General features: G+C 37.8%; 1 protein-coding gene across 1 annotated transcript in view; it reads right to left on the bottom strand.

The window, feature by feature from the left end:
- Nucleotides 1–3,904: 3,904 nt before the first annotated feature.
- The window catches only part of LOC127933421 (lysophospholipid acyltransferase 2), a 45,402-nt gene continuing 28,491 nt past the window's right edge, over nt 3,905–20,815 (bottom strand). The window contains exons 5-13 of the mRNA XM_052530422.1: nt 18,181–18,236; nt 13,288–13,342; nt 11,550–11,733; nt 10,371–10,563; nt 9,940–10,043; nt 9,781–9,845; nt 9,555–9,687; nt 8,613–8,764; nt 3,905–7,897 (exon numbers count right to left, since the gene is read on the bottom strand). Of these exons, the coding sequence (XP_052386382.1) occupies nt 7,741–7,897; nt 8,613–8,764; nt 9,555–9,687; nt 9,781–9,845; nt 9,940–10,043; nt 10,371–10,563; nt 11,550–11,733; nt 13,288–13,342; nt 18,181–18,236 (1,099 nt within the window). The 3' untranslated portion in view covers nt 3,905–7,740. The remainder of the gene's footprint in view (nt 7,898–8,612; nt 8,765–9,554; nt 9,688–9,780; nt 9,846–9,939; nt 10,044–10,370; nt 10,564–11,549; nt 11,734–13,287; nt 13,343–18,180; nt 18,237–20,815) is intronic.

The raw sequence follows: 20,815 nt of genomic DNA, 5'->3' as shown, positions 1-20,815 counted from the left end.
AGATTGGTCCGAAAAAGAGAAAATATCCAGTGAGCAGGAGCTGTGTGGACAAAAATACCTTGTTGATGTCAGAGGTCGGAGGAGAATGGTAGGCTGGTTAGCTATGATGGAAAGACAACAGTAACTCAAATAACCACTCCTTACAACCAAGGTATGTACAGGGTTAGTACAATTCGCACAGGCTCACCAAAACTGGACAATAGAAGATTGGAAAAAATGTTGCCTGGTCTGGTGAGTCTCAATTTCTGCTGCGGCATTCAGATGGTAGGGTCAGAATTTGACATAAAGAACATGAAAGCATGGATCCATCCTGGAGGTGGTGTAATGGTGTGGGGGATATTTTCTTGGCACACTTTGGGCCCCTTTAGTTAGTACCAATTGGGCATCGCTTAAATGATCACTTGACCATGTCCATCTCTTTATGATTACATGATGGCTACTTCCAGCAGGATAATGCACCATGCCACAAAGCTCAAATCATCTCAGACTGGTTTCTTGAACATGACAATTGAGTTCACTTTACTCAAATGTCCTCCACACAGTCACATGATCTCAGTCTGATAGAGCAGCTTTGGGATGTGGTGGATTGGGAGATTCGCATCATGGATGTGCAGCTGACAAATCTGCAGCTACTACGTGATGCTATATCTTGTCAATATGGACCAAAATCTCTGAGGAATGTTTCCAACACATTGTTGAATCTATGCCACAAATAATTAAGGCAGTTCTGAAGGCAAAAGGGGGCCAACCTGCTACTAGCAAGGTGTACAGCTGAATCTTTACTCATCTTTTAAGCCAGCACTTAACCATCTAATATTAGCACTTACCTTTTCTTGTCTATCCTATTCTTGAAAAAAAAAAAAAAAAAAATCTGGCTACGTGTTCTGTACTAAACTAACTGAGACTTGTCATGGCACTTGTATACTGTTGTTGTTCTCTTGTTGGTCTGATTGTTTCTTTTGTTCTCATTTGTAAGTCGCTTTGGATAAAAGGATCTGCTAAATGATTAAATGTAAATGTAAATTTGTACCTAATAAAGTGGCCAGTCAGTGTATATATAGAAAATTGGTTTAAAATCATAACGGTTATAAACTGATGTAACATCAGGGGAAAATAATGGTCACTGAAAGAAGACTTGACTAAATGAAACTGATCTAAAATAAGTATGGTATTGTAAGGTTTACTTTGCAATTTGATTAAATGTTTTAAAATCTAAATGGTCAGAAACTGAACTAGTATTATGCAAAAATATATATATATATATATTAATAATAATAATATATACATATATAAAAATATACACATATATACAAATATATACAATAAATATATACAAATAAATTTTTTTTGTCAATTTGGTGCATTTTTTGTCTTATTGATTAATGTTGTCAAAACCAAAATAAAAATGTATTACTTTTAACTCATATAGGATTTCATTTAGCATTATTACTAATCATTTTAAAGTCACTTAAAAAATTCACACATTATTATTTTCCTTTCTTAACATTCTAAATCTTTGCAGGCACCCCGTGGGTTCCCTGGGGTTCAGTTCCATCTGGTTTGGGAATCACTGTAAGGATCTGTTTCCATAGTGTGGCACAACAGCACAGTGGTAAACATGTTCAGGGGCGATTCTAAGATTTTGATTTTAGGGGGGCTCAGCCCCCAATAAGGGTATGATTAAAAAATATTATTTTACTATTAGGGTAGGGTTGTATACTACTAACCTTATTGCAATCCACTATTCCATTGTATTCCCTGTATTTCATATATGGGAGTAGGAGTACTGACTGAGCCATATATAACACTGTAAAAAAAACTAATACAGTTTTTTAGATGTGACCAGTCACTGGAAAATTTTGAATTGGGAATGTAGATATTTTTTTTTATTTTTTTTACAATAAAGACTTCCTGATTCAGTATTAGGACATTCATGTTTATCCTTTGATGATACCACTGCTTTTTATTATGAAATGTACGTGGAAATTGGCAGAAAATTAAAACAACATAAGGGTTCAATGACTGCAATGAATCTTGGGAACACAGTGGTATTGTGTGTGTGTGTGTAAGGCTGTCTGTTCTATTCTCACCTGACTGTTGCTCATTTGCAGACCTACTCCCGCACAACAAAAAAAATGTTGTATATCCATCTACAATTAAATATAAATTATTATATTTTATTATTATTATTATTATTATTATTAATTTTTAGCTTTTTAGCCTTTATAATCAATAATACGGTTGGTTATACATCAAGTCAGCCCCTGAACATTTATTTCATTTCAAATCATTTAACTAACCAGCTAATATTCATTAAGAATATAGACAAAACATGTATTAATGTAATTGTCTACTGGCAATATGTTTAATCTGTTCTATATTTATGTATATTTATTAAAAATAACATCATTATCAATTTGCCACTTCTATAAACGAAGTACTTAAAAAAAAAAAAAAAAAAAAATATTCACAGATCCCTTTACTCTTACTCTAATATATGTATCATGATACACTAATGATTAATTATTACTTAATACAAAATTATGTTTAATAATAGAAAACAAAATAACTCCACATGATGTTTCTCTCTCTGTGCCATTTATTACTTTCAGACAATGATGTGTGTCGTTAATAATTTATTTTGCATGGCTGCATAATGTAATGCCGAAATACACATTAATATGTTTTCAATTTCAAAAAGTAAATTAAAATAAATCATGATCGTTTTCTAAAGTATGTTTTCATGGGTGTTAATCGCTTCATTTTTGTTGGAATAAAAAACATCTGTCACACTGTGATAAAGGCTGAAAGTGAAAGCAGCGAAGACGTACTGGTATTGGATGCGAGAACACACACACCACACGCATACACACACACGCACACACACACGCACACACACACACCTTGTACTCTCTGATGTTCGCTCTGCTCGGCGCCCCTGTGGATTGAAAAACGCGCTGAATCCATGCAGACTCAGATCAGGGGAGGAGCCGGAACTTGATGCAGCTTTCCACCGTCTCAAATGAGTTTTTAAAGGGGACTGAAGCGATCACTAATTAATTAATCAAATAATTTTTTAGGGGGGCTGGGCATAAGTTTAGGGGGGCTGAAGCCCCCCTAAAAAGGGCCTAGCGACGCCCCTGAACATGTTCATACCAGCACCATAAAAAATAACATTTGAAAGCAGCTCAAAAGCATTTGCCAACAGTCTTGTAACTGACAGCAGCATTGGAAAATTAAATGACACCATTCATGTGCACGTGTTTACAAACAGACATCAGGATACACGTCCGCAACAAACGCTGCTACTTTAGTTCTAACTTATTAGCATATGTGTCCTGACAGCTGCAGCTCAACTGTGCACGTCCACGGTTCTCTTTTATAACAAATTAACAGTGTTTCAAAGCGAATATGTTGCAGTTAAAAATAATTAAAAACATACTTTGCCTTACATGAAAATTATGCATTCACATTAATTCACGTCTTTAAAAAACACGTGTCTTTTTGTCACATGATTGTAATTATAATTTGTTACTTACATCTCCCTCCCGGAGAAAAACAAGGTCAAAAATAATCCGATAAAATTCACATAACTCTTGCCATAACCGGTTTGTCTGGAGGCGACGAAATTAAAATTAACTAGGTATGACAACACCCACTGTGCACAAACCACGCCCACTGAAGGACACGGTTACGCCCATGTTTTGACGGACTGCAGTTACTACACGTTTTATTTGTCCGCTTCTCATTAGACTTCATGTTTTGTTTAACAACAGAAAACATGAACAGTTAAAGGTTCTCAAATATAAACATTGATATTCTTTTGCTCTCTCTCTATCCATCTATCTGTCTGCCTTTCCATTGCAGGATTTAGCCATATGAAATTCAAAAACACTCAGATGAATACCAGGAAGTAAAATATGGTTTATTTGTTTTGAGACACAAAACAAGAAGTGGAATTAGTTTTTAAAGAGATAGTTCACCCAAAAATGAAAATTTTACTCACCATCAAGGCATCCTAGGTGTATATGACTTTCTTCTTTCAGACATATCTAATCAGAATTATATAAAAAAATGTCTTGGTTCTTCCAAGGTTTATAATGGCAGTGAATGGTTATTTTTTTAAAGGTCCAAAGAAGTCCAATAAAGTGCATCCATCCATCATAAAAAAAAACCCAAATCTATGGGGGGTAAATAAAGGCCTCTTGAAGTGAATCGATACATTTTTATAAGAAAAAATATCCATATTTAAAGCTTTATACATGGTAATCTCTGGCTTCTGCTAACTTATTTGAAATTCGTACTTCTTTTGGACTACTAAAAACTAACAACCATTCACTGCCATTATAAAGCTTGGAAGAGCCAGGACATTTTTTAAATCCATAAATATAACTCAAATTGAAAGAAAGAAACACCTGGGATGCCTTGAGGGTGAGTAAACCATGAGTAATTCATTTTTGGGTGAACTATCCCTTTAATATCAAATCCTTTATTCAAAGGGAAAAATCACTTCAGAGCACTCAGTCACTCATCAAACATTTCAAATGCTGGATAAGTATCACATCTCAATTTATGATTATTACAGAAAATAAATTGAGGAGACAGTGTTTGTTGTCCTATGGACAGTTCTCAATCCAAATGCATTTGCACAGACAACCTTGTGTTTTATAATGGATATAGGTAAATGTATTTATACTGAAGTAACTAACATATTAGGTATTACTTTTCTTGTATCTCTTCATAAACATATTACATTTCATTAACATCTTTAGGTTTGCTGTACGCTGCCAGGTTATGCAACATCACAAGCAGTCAGTAGGAATTACAATGGAAAAGTTAAACAATTCTGTGCAACATCTGGAAAGCATTAGCAACAAGTTACGGGGGTTAGCTTGTTTACTAAGGGCCACAATCACTTATTTTGAATGGCCATTAAAGACCAACAAGGCAATGACAAACAACAGAACTGAGGTGGATAGTGGAAAACAATTGCACTGTAAAAAAAAAAAAAAAACCTTACAGTAGTCAACCCACTTTCACACAGCTTTAGGTCATTCTTTGTAGAAGCAGAAGTTGGCAACGGTATGAAATTAAATGAATGACATAAATGAAATTTTTACAGATAAATAAGGCTGATAATGTGCCTTCACTATTACTTGAGCCTTAACAAAAAGATGTTAGGCTGCATTTAACTGAACAATATCTAAAGAAAGGTACGATGTTTACACATAAACAGCAATGAACACACATTTAACATCTTTCTATGGATGGAGCCTGTTCACAAAATATGCCTATAGCACTGGAACACAATCCTGATTCTCCTTTGTTGCTACAATGAATTTTGAATTTAACAATTTGGGCAAATTCATGTTAAGCACATACTCTAACTGTTGAGTAGCACTGCATTGTTCTTGCATTGCTTCGGTAGTTTTCCTACGATAGCACTACCCCGACTCATTCCTACCAAAAGTGCAAATATGGAGGGAGTGATTCCTCCCAACATCTCAGTAGGTAAAAATAATGTCAGTTTAAGACCATATAAATCACTTGTTTTTTTGTTTGTTTTTAGAGTACAAACCTCTCACCCTGTTGTAAACCTGTACAAATAAAGTGATCTTTTGTGCACCTCGTGTGATTTGGCACTTTGGACATTTTGTTTTGCATTGAGGTGCCAGTTGGTTACTGAGGGACATAATGCCTTTGGGCCATTAAAACAATTAATTTCCTTAAGCTAAACCTTTAAGAAAAAGAGACAGGGCAAAAGGGCAAAAAGACAAATTATACGGTATATCCTAGACTGTTACCAGCAGAAGTAGACTTACTAATCCTCCTACTGGTTTTGCAGTTGCTAAAACTTTAGGTACATGCCAGTATTTCATCATGGTTTTACATTTCCGGACGCCAAATACAATAAGACTTTAGAGAAGTGTGCTTATGAAATCCCAGCGGGCTTGTTCAGAGCGTCTTCTCCAAATGGAGGCTGGTCTACTTCACGCCCAAGAATAACCTTTTCTTGTTATGGAAAATGCTTGGTTAACAAGAATTCAGTGAGACTCACTTTGCTAAATGCTTTAGTCCCTTCAGCCCTTCATTACCAAATGAAAAAATGTAGAGTCACTTTAACCGAGGGGTAAAATGTTTGGAAGAAAATAATTGCATCAACTTAATTACACATATCAAAAAGTAGTTTCTTGGGGAATATGATGAGGTCTGATTTTCCAGATGACTGAATCAAATGAACAAGGCTCTATGATGCCTTTTCATAGGATCACAGTTCAAGAACAAATCTGGTAGCACTTTATTTTGCAGTCCTGTTCCTCATGTACATACTATGAAGATATTAATGTTATTACAATAAATAACCCTGAACCTAAACCTAACCCTTCCCCATTTAGTTACCTTTTATTACCAGTACTTTCTTAGGCAAGTACACTGTAAGTACATGTAAGTGCACTTACTGTAAAATAAAGTGCAACCAAAAATCTTATAGGAAATCACACAACTTGCAGGTTTCTTTAGGGCCTAAGAGTTTTGATGTATTTATAGAAGAAAATAATTGTATAAAAATTTGAAACTGCATGCATCTGAATACTGCATGTACAGTACACTGCCAGTAAAGAGTCTAAAACTAAACAAAACAAAAAAAATACTAATAAAAATTACTATGTTGGCACAACTTATGTTTCCTCATTTATAGCATTTGCCTTAAGTTCAACAGGTTAAAGATCAAAAGAGATCAATTTGATTTTGTCCAAACTTTTAGCTGGTAGTGTACTTGAATACTGAACCTCTACACACTTCTGACTATTGCTGATGTGATGAGAGCGTTAGCACTGTTCGCAAAACTAATGTGATCCTTTCACTTACCATGCACCTATGGAAACGACACAGATATTGCACTTACCATTTACATCTGTAATAAAAACACAAACAAGCTGTGATACTGGGTATTACTGAACTGTCTTCTGTTTTCTCCAGATGGACTCTATGTCACGGAAGAAACACAGATGGTAGAGAAACATCTAAAATGGTCTGAAACATGTGTGCCCTGAGGAAACCTACAACCCATTAAAAATAGCATCAATATAACCCTTAATCCAACCAAAAGCCCTTAATTAAAAACAAACAAAAATCTAATTAGAGCAAAAACAAGACACACCCAAAGAAAGCAGCAGATATGAAAATAACCACAGAAAAAAATGAGAATAAAGCTGAAGCAACGGCAGGAGATAGGAACCTAAGGCCTATACGTTTGGCAACACGCAACTGGGCTTGTTTCGTTTCATTTACCGCACACATTTCCTTTAAGAAGAACTAAAAGAGAGGTTACTCTGTTTAACTGACGATGGCAGAAGCCGATTCCAGTGCTAGACTTCCCGCACTAATGTAGTGAATCTATGAGCCGACAATGACTGGTCCGTTCCTATGTAACACGTTCCCCATATGAGGCTTCAGGCCTAAATATATGGAGGGTTTAAGGCAACTTCAGATGAACTGACACAAACTGACATAATCAATCATCCCAATTTCATACGCTCCTATTTCGATTTCCTGTTTAAAACCCATCTCCAACAGGGCAACTATAGGGTTAACCGTGTCTTGTTGCTGGAGTTTATGCCTTGTTAAAGTCACTGTCAGTGTGGTTGGATCCGAGGGAGGAAACGGCTGCTCTCTGTCTCTCAGTAATGATATCAGAGTTCCTCACAGTGCTGTGTGCGGGTCGAGCAGCCCTTCCTGCCCTCATGTGGCTTTCTGCTTCTGGTTGCAGTTGTCGTCTGGGGAGGAGAGACAGTTCTGTTCGCTGCGCGGCTGTTCCTGTTGTTTCGTGCGTCTGGACTTCACAGGAAGAACCAGCACCAGCAACAAGCAGATCAGGTGAATGTAGCAGTACCACGAGCTGAAGAGGGCAGATAACACACAACACAGCAAATTAGGAACTTTATTTTGGCATTTGTTGGAACTCTTATGCATGGGATTGATTATACTTTCAGTATAACATTTGTTTTATAGCACAATATTAAGGTTCTAGGGGGTCTCGGGTCTCATTTCTTTAGCAATTCAGCTCCATATCTTTCCAAACAGTGTTGTTTTCACCGAGGTGTACTTAGGTCCTCTTCACCTGAACATAATTCACTCTATCCTGGTCTGAGCTCCCACTGCCTAATTCTCTCTCTTTAATTGAAAATGCTTTATGTGTTCCTCAGGCAGACTCATTTATCAGCCCTACTCTAGCAAATGAGCATCATAGATTTCTTTTATCTCAGCAGAAGCTGTGAAATAAATGGTCCTCTGCCAGCTCATAAAGTGTCACCAGACTCGGGCCTGTAAATCCGTCTAATGAATGAAGCGGCGAGCGGAGATAATTCTTCTGCTAATAACTCTCAGGAACAGCTGTGTGGTGCAGGTGGGTCTGCAGTGACTTTCCGACCTGCTCTTTAAAGCGTTTCACTTCTTTATTAAGGTTTTATTACTGAAGCTCGCTCATAAACAGTCTGAGAGAGCTTGTTGTGTATTGATCGTCAGTCAGCGGAGGTGAATCCGTAGTGGATGGAGTCAGAGACATCAGGACCTGCCCTGGAAAGCTCACATACTGGTGCAGATGTATTACTGACCTATAAAACTTCAGGGAAGGCCCCACTGCCAGCAGTACAAATGGCACAACAATGTAACAAACAGCCAACTGCGTGCAGAACCACGTGATCACATCGTAGATGAGCTTGAGCGAGGCCGAGCCCAGGAAATGTTGCCGCACATTGTGTCTTACCTGAAAAAGAGGAACATTTCTAACTTTAAAAAAGCTCAATAAATGTCAAAGTATACATTTCAAACATAAATAATCATATTCTAAATACATGACTATGATTTTCAGATTAAGATTTTCATTTTCATTAAACCTTCATTCCCCCCCAAAAAAGGTTTAATGTTCCTGTATACATGTAATTAGCATCTTGGGCATTTTCTTTTTCTTCTGGAAATACAGGAGATGTCCACTTTAATGAAATTTATTTTTTAAATAATGAAACTTAACAATAACAGATAACAGTGTTCACGTGGCATGTTCATGTATATATTCAGAATATCCAAATTCTGATTAATAAATGAATATTCAGTAAGAGCAGTCATTCTAATTTAGATACGGCTTTAGATATTCTTACTTTGGTTTGGAAAAGTGACAACAGCTCTGGAAGCAACTCTATATAATGCAGACAATGTTTATATTGGGAGTAGCACTTTAAGAAAGACTACTGCAACTAAGTGACCTACTTTTTCTTTAGTTGGAGAGGCTTGATCATTACCATGCGACTGAGAAACCGTGGTACTATGCAGTACATGACTAGATGAATAATAACCTTGACTGAGCAAAGTCTTTTTTGGATCCCCACATGCCTCTCATTTATTATCAGAGAAAACAATGCCCAATTCATTCTGACGTAAATGTATTTTTAACCGCTCCCAATAGATTCTAGATAGAGATACATTTCTTCGGGTGCTTTGTGATATAAATCTGAATTAAATCTTGTTTTGACAGCCGATCTTATGTAAAGAATACTCACTGCCCGTGCTGCCATTGTTACAACGATGCCTGTGATGAAGGTCAGGTAATAGCCCGGGTAAACTCCGTGCCAGATGGCCGAGAGGAGGAATGTGGCCGCCGTCGGATTGTACGGGCAGCGCTCATAACACACTCTGCAGAGAACAGCAACAAACCTCACATTGTTCCAGAGATTACAAGAAGTACACACGCGCTCAGTCAAGATTAATCTGTTTTGGAGCATTCACCTTTTCAACCAGAGTGCTGTCTGTATGTTCCAGTTATCCAAGAACATCTTGAAGCTGGTGGCAAACTGATTCGGACATCAAGAAAAAGATGATCTATTAGCGTTCAGCTCGAGTGAGAAGACAAACTTGTGCATGCAGCATATCTTGTCTCTGTCTTACCTCAATATCAAGTATTCTTAAGTTTGATATTCTGTCCCATTTTGGGGTGCCATCTGCGTTATAGCCATTAAACCCAAAACCAGCCGCATTGTTGATGGCATCGGCTGTGAAAGAGTGAAAGAATCTAGTTAAAATAAAAACATCACAAAATAACTGAGGCATTACCTGATTCACTATACAAAAAAAAAAAAAAACACCATCTAACAAGCAGGGCAACTATAAACAGGGCAACAAGTCAGAGAAAATGCCTTTTATGAACACAAGAGGGCAGTACACTTGAGTGTCTTATGGACAGAGTTGTAATAAAATGGTTATTATGCATTTTTTTTAATTTGTAATGGTATTTGGATTATGTAATGTGTTAGGAATTAGATGTGTGTGTGTGAATAATTTAATACCAGAAGAGAACATTGCCCATCTATTCTACTCACCTAATGTCCATACAAAGTAGTATTTGGGGCGTAAAGCCAACATGGAGATGTAGAGGTACAAGACTTGGATGTAGAAAGGGTTAGAGGCCATGAAGGTGTCGTCGATGACACGGTCCGTAGGGAAGATGGTGTAGATCACCAAATAAACCATTAGTGACAGAGCACATGTACACACTTTCTGGATCACATCCCTCTATAAGAGCAACACAGACCATTTCAGAGAGTCAGAGCAATACGATTTAAAAAAAACATTATAAAAAATAAATAAAAATTAAAACTCAGCAGAGCTACACTCTAAACAAACTCTCCACTCTGCATGTCTGAGAAACATGAGCTCCTGTCCATGAAGGTTTTCAAAAAAAACTCCATGAGACAACTGATGGAATATATATATAATAATATATAATAATGCAATAGGGAATGCAAAAGTCCTGAGCATACAATGAAGTTGAGTTGAGTCAAATCTAAAGTTTTATGAGCGCTCCTCATTGTCTCTCAGTGTCCACTGAAAGTAGCATTGTTTAACTCACTCAAAAAAGCATTTCCTTTATGAGGTCTGCAAAACAAAAAAACTGGTTATGACATCAGGTTTTCCACCTAGCAGTCATTATATTTTCCGGTTCACCCACACTCACATGTTCTTTGTTTATAATTGCTGTCCACATTTACTAAACGTCCACTACTACTCATTTGGTTCAAGTGTTCATGTATAACTTGGGGTTTGTTTTGGCTTTGTAATTAAAAAATGTCTAAATTATTATAAAATGAGTAAATGAGTAAGGATGCAAAAAACAAACTGCATAAAAATCTAAATGAAAATAATGAACAAAACTAGAATAAAAAATATATAATAATAATTAAAAACACAAACTAATTTGTATGTATTTATAAACTGTATAAATACAAAAAATATATATTTATATTAAAAATATATATAAAAAAAATTCCTATTATGGCAAAGCTGTATTTGTTGCTTAGTTACTATCAGTTGTTATTCATGTTCAATTATTAATAATTGTTCTTTTAATTATCACTGTTGAAAACCGGTAATATGTGTAGGTGTGTATATAAATATATAATCTTGTATTTAACTATGTAATGTACAGTATATTATCTTTCTGACAGCACAAAAGTGATACGGTCACCAGAGGGAGCAAGAGAGCAGTGAAACCACACTACCTTAGGTGAAGGGTCACTCTGCTTGAATTTCCCGTTCTCCTTGCCGTTTGACTCCAGATGCTTGGGCTCATACCATCGACCTTCTATAAAGGCTATGTAATCATTATAGGAACAAGTTGGACCAGCCAAGATCCCCATAAAGTTACAGTTATAACTCAGATACTCCAGCAGACTGGGCATCTTCCTGTACAGCAAACACAAGGACAGAACAACTAGAAGTCACCAAATAAACAATTTAATTTAATTTAACTAACAAAGCAAACCCAATATCAAGGACCAAAACATGATTTGCTTGGTAGTGGTATGAAATGAAACTTACCCCATGATTGACTCACCCTCAAGCCATCCTAGGGTGTGTACGACTTTCTTCTTTCAGATGAATGCAATTGGAGTTGTATTAAAAAATGTCCTTTATAATGGCAGTGAATGGTGGTCCAGATTTTGAAGCAAAATAAAGTGTATCCATCCATAATAAGAAGTGCTCTGTGAACACGCATACGAAAGTAAGTGGAAGCTAGAGACTGAGGTTTATAAAGTTTTAAATATGGATATTTTTTTACACAAATGCATAAATTCTCTTAAGAAGGCCTTTATTAACCCCCCGGAACCGTGTGGAGCACTTCTTATGATGGATGGATGCACTTTATTTTGCTTAAAAATCTGGACCACCATTCACTGCCATTATTAAACTTGGAAGAGCCAGGACATTTTTTTTTATATAACTTCAATTGTATTCATCTGAAAGAGGAAAGTCATATACACTTAGGAGGGCTTGAGGGTGAGTCAATTAAGGGGTAATTAAAATTTTGGGTGAACTATTCCTTTAACACAATAATAGTATTAACCTAGTAATGTTTTTCAGTAATTAAGAAAGCAGAAAATGTTATAAATCCCTTTAATGTTACAATACCTAGTTCAACCACTCGGAGTCAATCCTACATACAGAACCTTTAAATTAAGAAAAAAGCTATGGTACAAACTGCAAACATAAGATAGCTTAACATTAATACCAAAATAATACAGAAAACAGCATTGAATTTGCTGAATGATATATTTTACATATATACACACATTACATATGGCTAATGAAAATAAAATGACAATGCTTATTACTGGTAAAGTTACACTTTTTTCTTAAAACAGCTGCGTACTATTACTGTAGTTAGTCCAGTGGTTAAATATAATGCTAGATACAAGATTTACACTAGGATTACATGACTTTGATTTGACTGCTATTATCTCAACCGTGAATGAGTTTGTAGTATATGTAACCAGCACTTGGGTCATGTTTGAACAGGAATATAACTCATCCATTATGTAAATGTTGACATATTGCTCAACACTCTGTGACCACAGGGCCGTGGTTCCTATCATTACTCAGAACTGCAGGGTGTGACTTCTGAAACCTCAGAATCCCGACGACTTCCTGTGGACACCGGTTGACGTGATTTGGACGTGATATGGTGGGAATGTTTAGTTGCTTGGCAACAGCCTTCAGGGCTTGATTGTAAATGATTTGAGTCTGAAGTGGTATGCTGCTTTTTGGGCACTGCGCAGCAATATTATGCTAGAAATTATTGTTACTGAAGAACGCCGTTCTCTAAGGGGACTAACATGCATTTGATCAATGAGAGGAACTTTATATCTCAAATCAGGTATGAAGTTGATTATATTTCAAAAGACCCAGAAAGTAAATGAGTGATCTCATCCCAACCACAAACATACCTTTCACACATACCTGACTGCAAGATACTTCTGACTGGGCTTTAGATGCTCCTCCCTCTTCATCAAACCTGTGGGAAAAACACACAAACACATTCCCAAACTCATCAGACACACTCCCACTGTCACTTCTGAAACATGTCTAGAAGTTGAGAAACACTGTTCTGTTTGGTTATAAGGCAGCAGCGCTACTGCCGCAGTGTTGTGGAGTTTGAGGTCAGTGGTCTCCTGCGATTCACACTAGCCTGCAGAAACAGCACATATACTCTGATACAGCAAATGTGTGTGAATAAAGCCCACGTGATGATGCAGAATCACACACACACATACACACACACACTCGCCAAATACAAACGGAAAAGATATCACACATCTCTGCTTACGCATTCAAGAAAAGAACTAAATCGATGTAGTAAATAAGTACTACTTTCAAGTAGCTGTTTTCAGCATAGATAATTTACAAAAATTCTTAAGCACCAAATCAGCATATTAGAATGATTTCTGAAGGATCATGTGCCATCACAGAAATAAATTACAGTAAGATACATTAAAAATGTACCTATATATAATAGCCCCAAACCTATTATAACCATATATATATATATATATACATATATATATATATATATATATACATACATATATATATAACACCTCATGATGTTCGTTCATTGGGCAGTAATCTCAGGTCCTGCAAAGACCCGTCAAAACAGTATTAATAACAAAAAGAACCACATTGACACATTGAGGCCTGGTGCTAATGTGGGACACTCGGTCTGAATGAAATCTGGGTTGTAACCCTGATTGTATAGTGTGTTTTGTTTTTTTGTGGGAAACGTGTTAGCAATTTAGCACTTCCACCTCCATCATCCTGAAATCAATGGGTTTTTGGTCAAATGCCTGAAAAATGGTCAGTGGTTAACACAAGCTCAAGATATTTTTTCATTCTGCGACACACAATACATCAGTAATACACCGATTGTTTTTTTCTTCAACTCTTTTACTGGTCTTGAAAAAGACAGTTGCCAACAAGTGACTACACTGACCCTTTGCCGGGAGTTTGATTGACAGGCGATCTGACCAATCATAATGCAGAATTTGTCTGACAAACAAACCAGACAGTTCAAATAAGACACCTGCTGATGATGATTCGTGTTTATTTCGTGCTATAACTAGTAAAGAGAAAGAGTTGATTGGTTTATATGCCGCTTGAACTGAGGTTCTACAGCAATCTGTCACGACAAATTAAAGAGCCACAAAACAGTATCTTTTGTTTGAATTTCTTTTAAAATGACTAAATTTGAAAGCTGAGACATTGTTTGAGACCAAACATAACCTTCTCTGACTTGTCTGTCGGCATGTTGTCAGTTTCCTCTTTGCTCCAGAGTGTATTTTTTCCTGCTTGAGAACATGATGTGTGCCACGGCTTGTCAGACATAGCAACAGTTACTAAGGGTGGTAGGTCTTTGCGAAGGGTCAATTGTACTACAGAAGCTGTCTGGGACATTAAATATCATCACACCGAACAGAAACATTTATTTACTTACTTTTAAAGCCTCAATTTGTTAATAATCGCACCCTTGCAAACTATTCTTAATCAAACTTTCAGGGAATGCTTTTTTAAATAAAGATTGAAGAGCCTTCAGAAGCTTAGGGATGGCAACACTTAAAGGGGTCAATTTTTCCTTTCTCTTTGGAATGTTACAAACTTGGTGCATGAAGAAGATCTGTAAAGTTGCAAAGACTAAAGTCTCAAATCCAAAGAGATATTCTTTATCAAATGTGAGACTCTGCCACGCTCCCCTAAAATGGCTCATTCAATCACGCCCCACATGTCTACATCACTATGTGTAAATATTTGCGTAATGCTGCCTAAATGTTCACGCAAAGAAAGAAGGTGTGGTTTCAGTAACCGCAGGTAGTTTTGAAGCAGCTACGTCAGGGAGATGCTGTGTGTTTTCTAGGCGAAAGCAAAAGCACTTTATTTGGCTTACCGAAAGTAGATGCATTTAGGAAACTTTAAGATTACTTACAACAGAACAGCAATGCATTTTATGGACGATCATTTCGTGAACCTAGGAGAGGTTCTGGCGCTTCTGAATCAGCTACTGTAAGTATGTTTTGTTATTAGTTTAAGTATTTGCTACTGAATGTTTAAAAGCAGAGTTTTGCGCATCTCTCGTGTGTGTGTGTGTGTGTGACAGAGAGAGAAGAGAGAGAGAGAGAGAGGGTCACACAGTGGAGTCAGCTGTCTCAACCGTCCATGGCTTGTTTACTGCAAACACATTCGAGCTTCACTAACGTGTCTGTCACATGACGCCGTTTCCCTTTCGGGCTTGAACTGATGGTAAAACTAAGGACATTATAAACTGTCTTTACACTGATTTTGAAAGAAGAAGCTTGCGATTATGGAAAGGGGCGTTATAGTTCCAACAAGTGCTTGCGGTGTTCGGCTAATCACCATGTACTGGGTCACTTGGCCAATCAGAGCAGACTGTGCTTGTCGGAAGGACTTTGTAGAAAATGATGCATTTGAGAAAGGCAGGGCATAGAAGACCTACTATAATTTACAGTATTTGAAAAAAAACATGTCAACATATTCTGTTACACCAAATACACAAAATAATGATCTTTAAAAAAGTGTCATATGACCCCTTTAAGTCAGATGACCACTGTTATGTTTAGCTTTTGCCGATTGCATTTAAGCTTCAAAATTGCTAAAAGTTGTGTTAATAAGTTAGGATAATCAAGATGAACAGAAATGTTCTAAAACTATTGTTAAATATAGTGAAACTATTGTTACGTTTGGCCAACAAAAATATGTTATCACTACAGGGCTCCATGCCTCAATTTCCTGTCCCCAACTGTGTTATCTCTAGCATTTGACAAAAAGGCCAAAATAATAAATTTTACACACACACACACACACATATATATATATATATATATATATAAATAAAAAAATTACACACTATTTAAATTAAGAATTATTAAACATTAAACCCAAATTATACGTAATTTTAATACAAGTATGATAGCGTATGTGCATAAAGTCAAAGCATGCATGGTTACAAAATTCGGGTAGTGTGCAGATAGTATATGCAGACATTAATGCATACGAAATTTGCATCATGCAGTGCACTGAATGTAGTCCCTCGCATACATGTGAAGTATACTTTGTGCTTTAGGCTGCATAATTGCCAAAGTATCAGAGCACCACACTCAGTTTAGTTCTCCATAAAGTGGTGGAGGAATGAGACTATTACATAACTTCATTAAAACACGTGGATTAATATGGTCATGTGTGTTGCCTGCAGTAGAGAAGGGCATGCAGAGCTAACAGCAAGTCATGCGGAGGCAGCTCAAAAGTGCTGGGCTGGAGTTTCAGCCAGCTGTTCTATGAGTTATCGCTTCAGAGAAATGGGATGTGCTCTCTTAATCTTCCCATAAACAATGTTAAAGGAAATGTGATGACTGTGATGTTACTTCTGTTTGACTCTAAATGTGACTCATTCACATATCACAAGTGATTAGATATTTGGTTGACTAAGTATCTAAAAACTATGCTTGGATGGTGTGCAATCTAGTTTTTTCTTATCAGTTGTCTTGTTTACATGGGAGATTTGCCAGTCGTTGATAAAACTAGAGTGTCTCTTGGGTTCCTGCCATCACGCTTCCTCTGATTGGCTTTCCTTTGTGCTTAAAGGTACAGTTCATCCAAAAATAAAAAATCTGTCAATTTTAATTCCTCATGTCAATTCCAAACCACTTTGACTTAACTTCTGTTAATCACTAAAGAAGATATTTGCAAAAATGTCTGAGCTGCTCTTTTCCAACGTATGAATGCAAATCATGGCCGGGGCTGTCAAGGTCGAAAGGTTTAAGGATGTAGTCGTTTTTCCTTTTTTTTTTTTTTTTTTGAGAAACAAACAAAAAAAGTTAACAAAAATGTTAGTCTTTAAAATTTTACATTTTAAATAATTTCAATCAATTTTAATTTTAAATACAGTAAAACTAATATTGTGTAATATGATTGAACTGAAAATAACAGTTTATTATTTATTATTATTATTATATTTAGAAATGTATTCCTGTGATGCAGAGCTGAATTTTCAAGCGACAAAATTTCTTCAGTCTTCAGTACCACATGATTCTTCAGAGATCATTATAATATGCTGATATGGTGGACTAAAACATTTCTTATTATTATCAATGTTGAAAAACTTTTTTGAGTGTGTGAACCCAATTTTTTCAGGATTCTTTAATGAATATAAAGTATAAAATATAATTTATTTGAAATAGAAAAATTATAAATATGTTTACAGTCACTTCTGATTAAATTAATGTGTCCTTGCTCATTTAAGTCTTCCTGACTTCAACCTTTTTAATAGTAGTGTATATTCCAATATGGTGTGTCAAAAAGATAAAATAATTTTTATTTTAGGTGGACTGACCGTTACACTCAGTTGAAGGGAAGATCTTGAAATCCCCTTCATTTTCCTTTACCAATGAATTAGATCATCCAAACATGATGTGGAGATGCAGCACAATTAGTATCTTATTAAACAGATTCCACCAAGTTGTGTAATAAGTGTGTGTTGGATTCAGTAAGTGTGGTCTATGAAGTGCAACATCCAGCTGGCAGCCCAAACTCCTTTGGCCCACTCACTGGGTGAAGCGCCAGCAGTGCTATAAATCAATGGCATACAAGGACGTGGTGTAGCAGCAGGGTTTAACAGCCCTTATGTAATTCCTAGAGCCTCTAACACAGGCATAGACAAAAACAATGGAGCTCTAGAAAGATTTCAGGTAGAAATCCTGCCAGTTTTATTATAGCATTCATTACTCAGGCATTTCAACCATGAAAACTTCATAAGATGGGAATTGGATTAATGAAACTGTTACATACCGTCATGAATCTCAAATGCCAAACTTGTGATCTTCTGTGTGATGACCATCATGGGCCTGGAGAGAGGAAAGGAAAGAGGAAAGTGTGGGTATGTGTGAGTAGAGCTTCTCTTTAAACCTGATATTGAGTCTGTTGGATCCATGTGTACGTAAGAGCTTCCACTTCTATCAACCTCTTCAACATTTATTATTTATACAGTTGTATTGACCACATCTCCACATAGATTCTAAAGGGTCGAGTTCACCTTGCTGTTGCTTTTATGTCAAACCTAATTGAAGGCTGAGCTATGATTCTGATATGTTTCGATCCTGAGGTAAAACTTTAGCACTTATATACGTACCATTGGCAGTAGTTAAAGGTTTAGTTCACCGAAAAATGAAAATGATGAAGGCATAGCCAGCTAGCAAATTGTAGGCTGTAGTAACTAACGGTACTGACAGTAACTCACGATTGAGCAGGTTAACTGATGCGAATGTGCTCTAGTTAACGTGTTAGGGAAGGGGCCATGCTCGGTGGCTCTGGTGCGTTTTCGTCAGTTATTATAGTGTTAGAGGAGGGGCCATGATCAGTGTCTCCGGTGCGTCATCGACAGTTATTATAGTGTTAGGGGAGGGGCCATTATCGGTGTCTCCGGTGCGCATTGACAGTTATTACAGTGTTAGAGGAGGGCCATGATCGTTGTCTCCGGTGCGTCATCGACAGTTATTATAGTGTTAGGGGAGGGGCCATGATCGTTGTCTCCGGGGCGTCATCGACAGTAATTATAGTGTTAGTGGAGTGGCCATGATCGGTGTCTCCGGTGCGTCATCAACAGTTATTATAGTGTTAGGGGAGGGGCCATGATCGTTGTCTCCGGTGCATCATCGACAGTTATTATAGTGTTAGAGGAGGGGCCATGATCGGTGTCTCCGGTGCGTCATCGACAGTTATTATAGTGTTAGGGGAGGGACCATGATCGTTGTCTCCGGTGCATCATCGACAGTAATTATAGTGTTAGAGGAGGGGCCATGATCGGTGTCTCCGGTGCATCATCGACAGTTATTATAGTGTTAGAGGAGGGGCCATGATCGTTGTCTCCGGGGCGTCATCGACAGTTATTATAGTGTTAGGGGAGGGGCCATGATCGTTGTCTCCGGTGCATCATCGACAGTTATTATAGTGTTAGAGGAGGGGCCATGATCGTTGTCTCCGGGGCGTCATCGACAGTTATTATAGTGTTAGTGGAGTGGCCATGATCGGTGTCTCCGGGGCGTCATCGACAGTTATTATAGTGTTAGTGGAGTGGCCATGATCGGTGTCTCCGGTGCGTCATCAACAGTTATTATAGTGTTAGGGGAGGGGCCATGATCGTTGTCTCCGGTGCATCATCGACAGTTATTATAGTGTTAGAGGAGGGGCCATGATCGGTGTCTCCGGTGCGTCATCGACAGTTATTATAGTGTTAGAGGAGGGGCCATGATCGTTGTCTCCGGGGCGTCATCGACAGTTATTATAGTGTTAGGGGAGGGGCCATGATCGTTGTCTCCGGTGCATCATCGACAGTTATTATAGTGTTAGAAGAGGGGCCATGATCAGTGTCTCCAGTGCATCAACGACAGTTATTATAGTGTTAGAGGAGGGGCCATGATCGTTGTCTCCGGGGCGTCATCGACAGTTATTATAGTGTTAGAGGAGGGGCCATGATCGTTGTCTCCGGGGCGTCATCGACAGTTATTATAGTGTTAGAAGAGGGGCCATAATCAGTGTCTCCGGTGCATCAACGACAGTTATTATAGTGTTAGAGGAGGGGCCATGATCGTTGTCTCCGGTGCTTCATTGACAGTTATTATAGTGTTAGGGGAGGGGCCATAATCAGTGTCTCCGGTGCCTCAACGACAGTTATTATAGTGTTAGAGGAGGGGCCATGATCGTTGTCTCCGGTGCGTCATCAACAGTTATTATAGTGTTAGGGGAGGGGCCATGATCAGTGTCTCTGGTGCGTCATCCACAGTTATTATAGTGTTGGGGGAGGGGCCATGATCAGTGTCTCCAGTGCGTCATTGACAGTTATTATAGTGTTAGGGGAGGGGCCATGATCGGTGTCTCCGGTGCGTCATCAACAGTTATTATATTGTCAGGGGAGGGGCCATGATCAGTGTCTCTGGTGCGTCATCGACAGTTATTATAGTGTTAGAGAAGGGGCCATGATCGGTGTCTCCGGTGCGCATCGACAGTTATTATAGTGTTGGGGGAGGGGCCATGATCAGTGTCTCCGGTGCATCAACGACAGTTAATATAGTGTTAGAGGAGGGGCCATGATCGTTGTCTCCAGTGCGTCATCAACAGTTATTATAGTGTTAGAGGAGGGACCATGATCGTTGTCTCCAGTGCGTCATCAACAGTTATTATAGTGTTAGAGGAGGGACCATGATCGTTGTCTCCAGTGCGTCATCGACAGTTATTATAGTGTTAGAAGAGGGGCCATGATCGGTGTCTCTGGTGCGCATCAACAGTTATTATAGTGTTAGAGGAGGGGCCATGATCAGTGTCTCCGGTGCATCAACGACAGTTATTATAGTGTTAGAGGAGGGGCCATGATCGTTGTCTCCGGTGTTATTATAGTGTTAGAGGAGGGGCCATGATCGTTGTCTCCAGT

This window comes from Carassius gibelio, chromosome A17, assembly GCF_023724105.1.
Source record: "Carassius gibelio isolate Cgi1373 ecotype wild population from Czech Republic chromosome A17, carGib1.2-hapl.c, whole genome shotgun sequence".
In the NCBI taxonomy this organism is placed as follows: domain Eukaryota; kingdom Metazoa; phylum Chordata; class Actinopteri; order Cypriniformes; family Cyprinidae; genus Carassius; species Carassius gibelio.
This window is presented reverse-complemented; position numbering and strand designations above follow the sequence as displayed.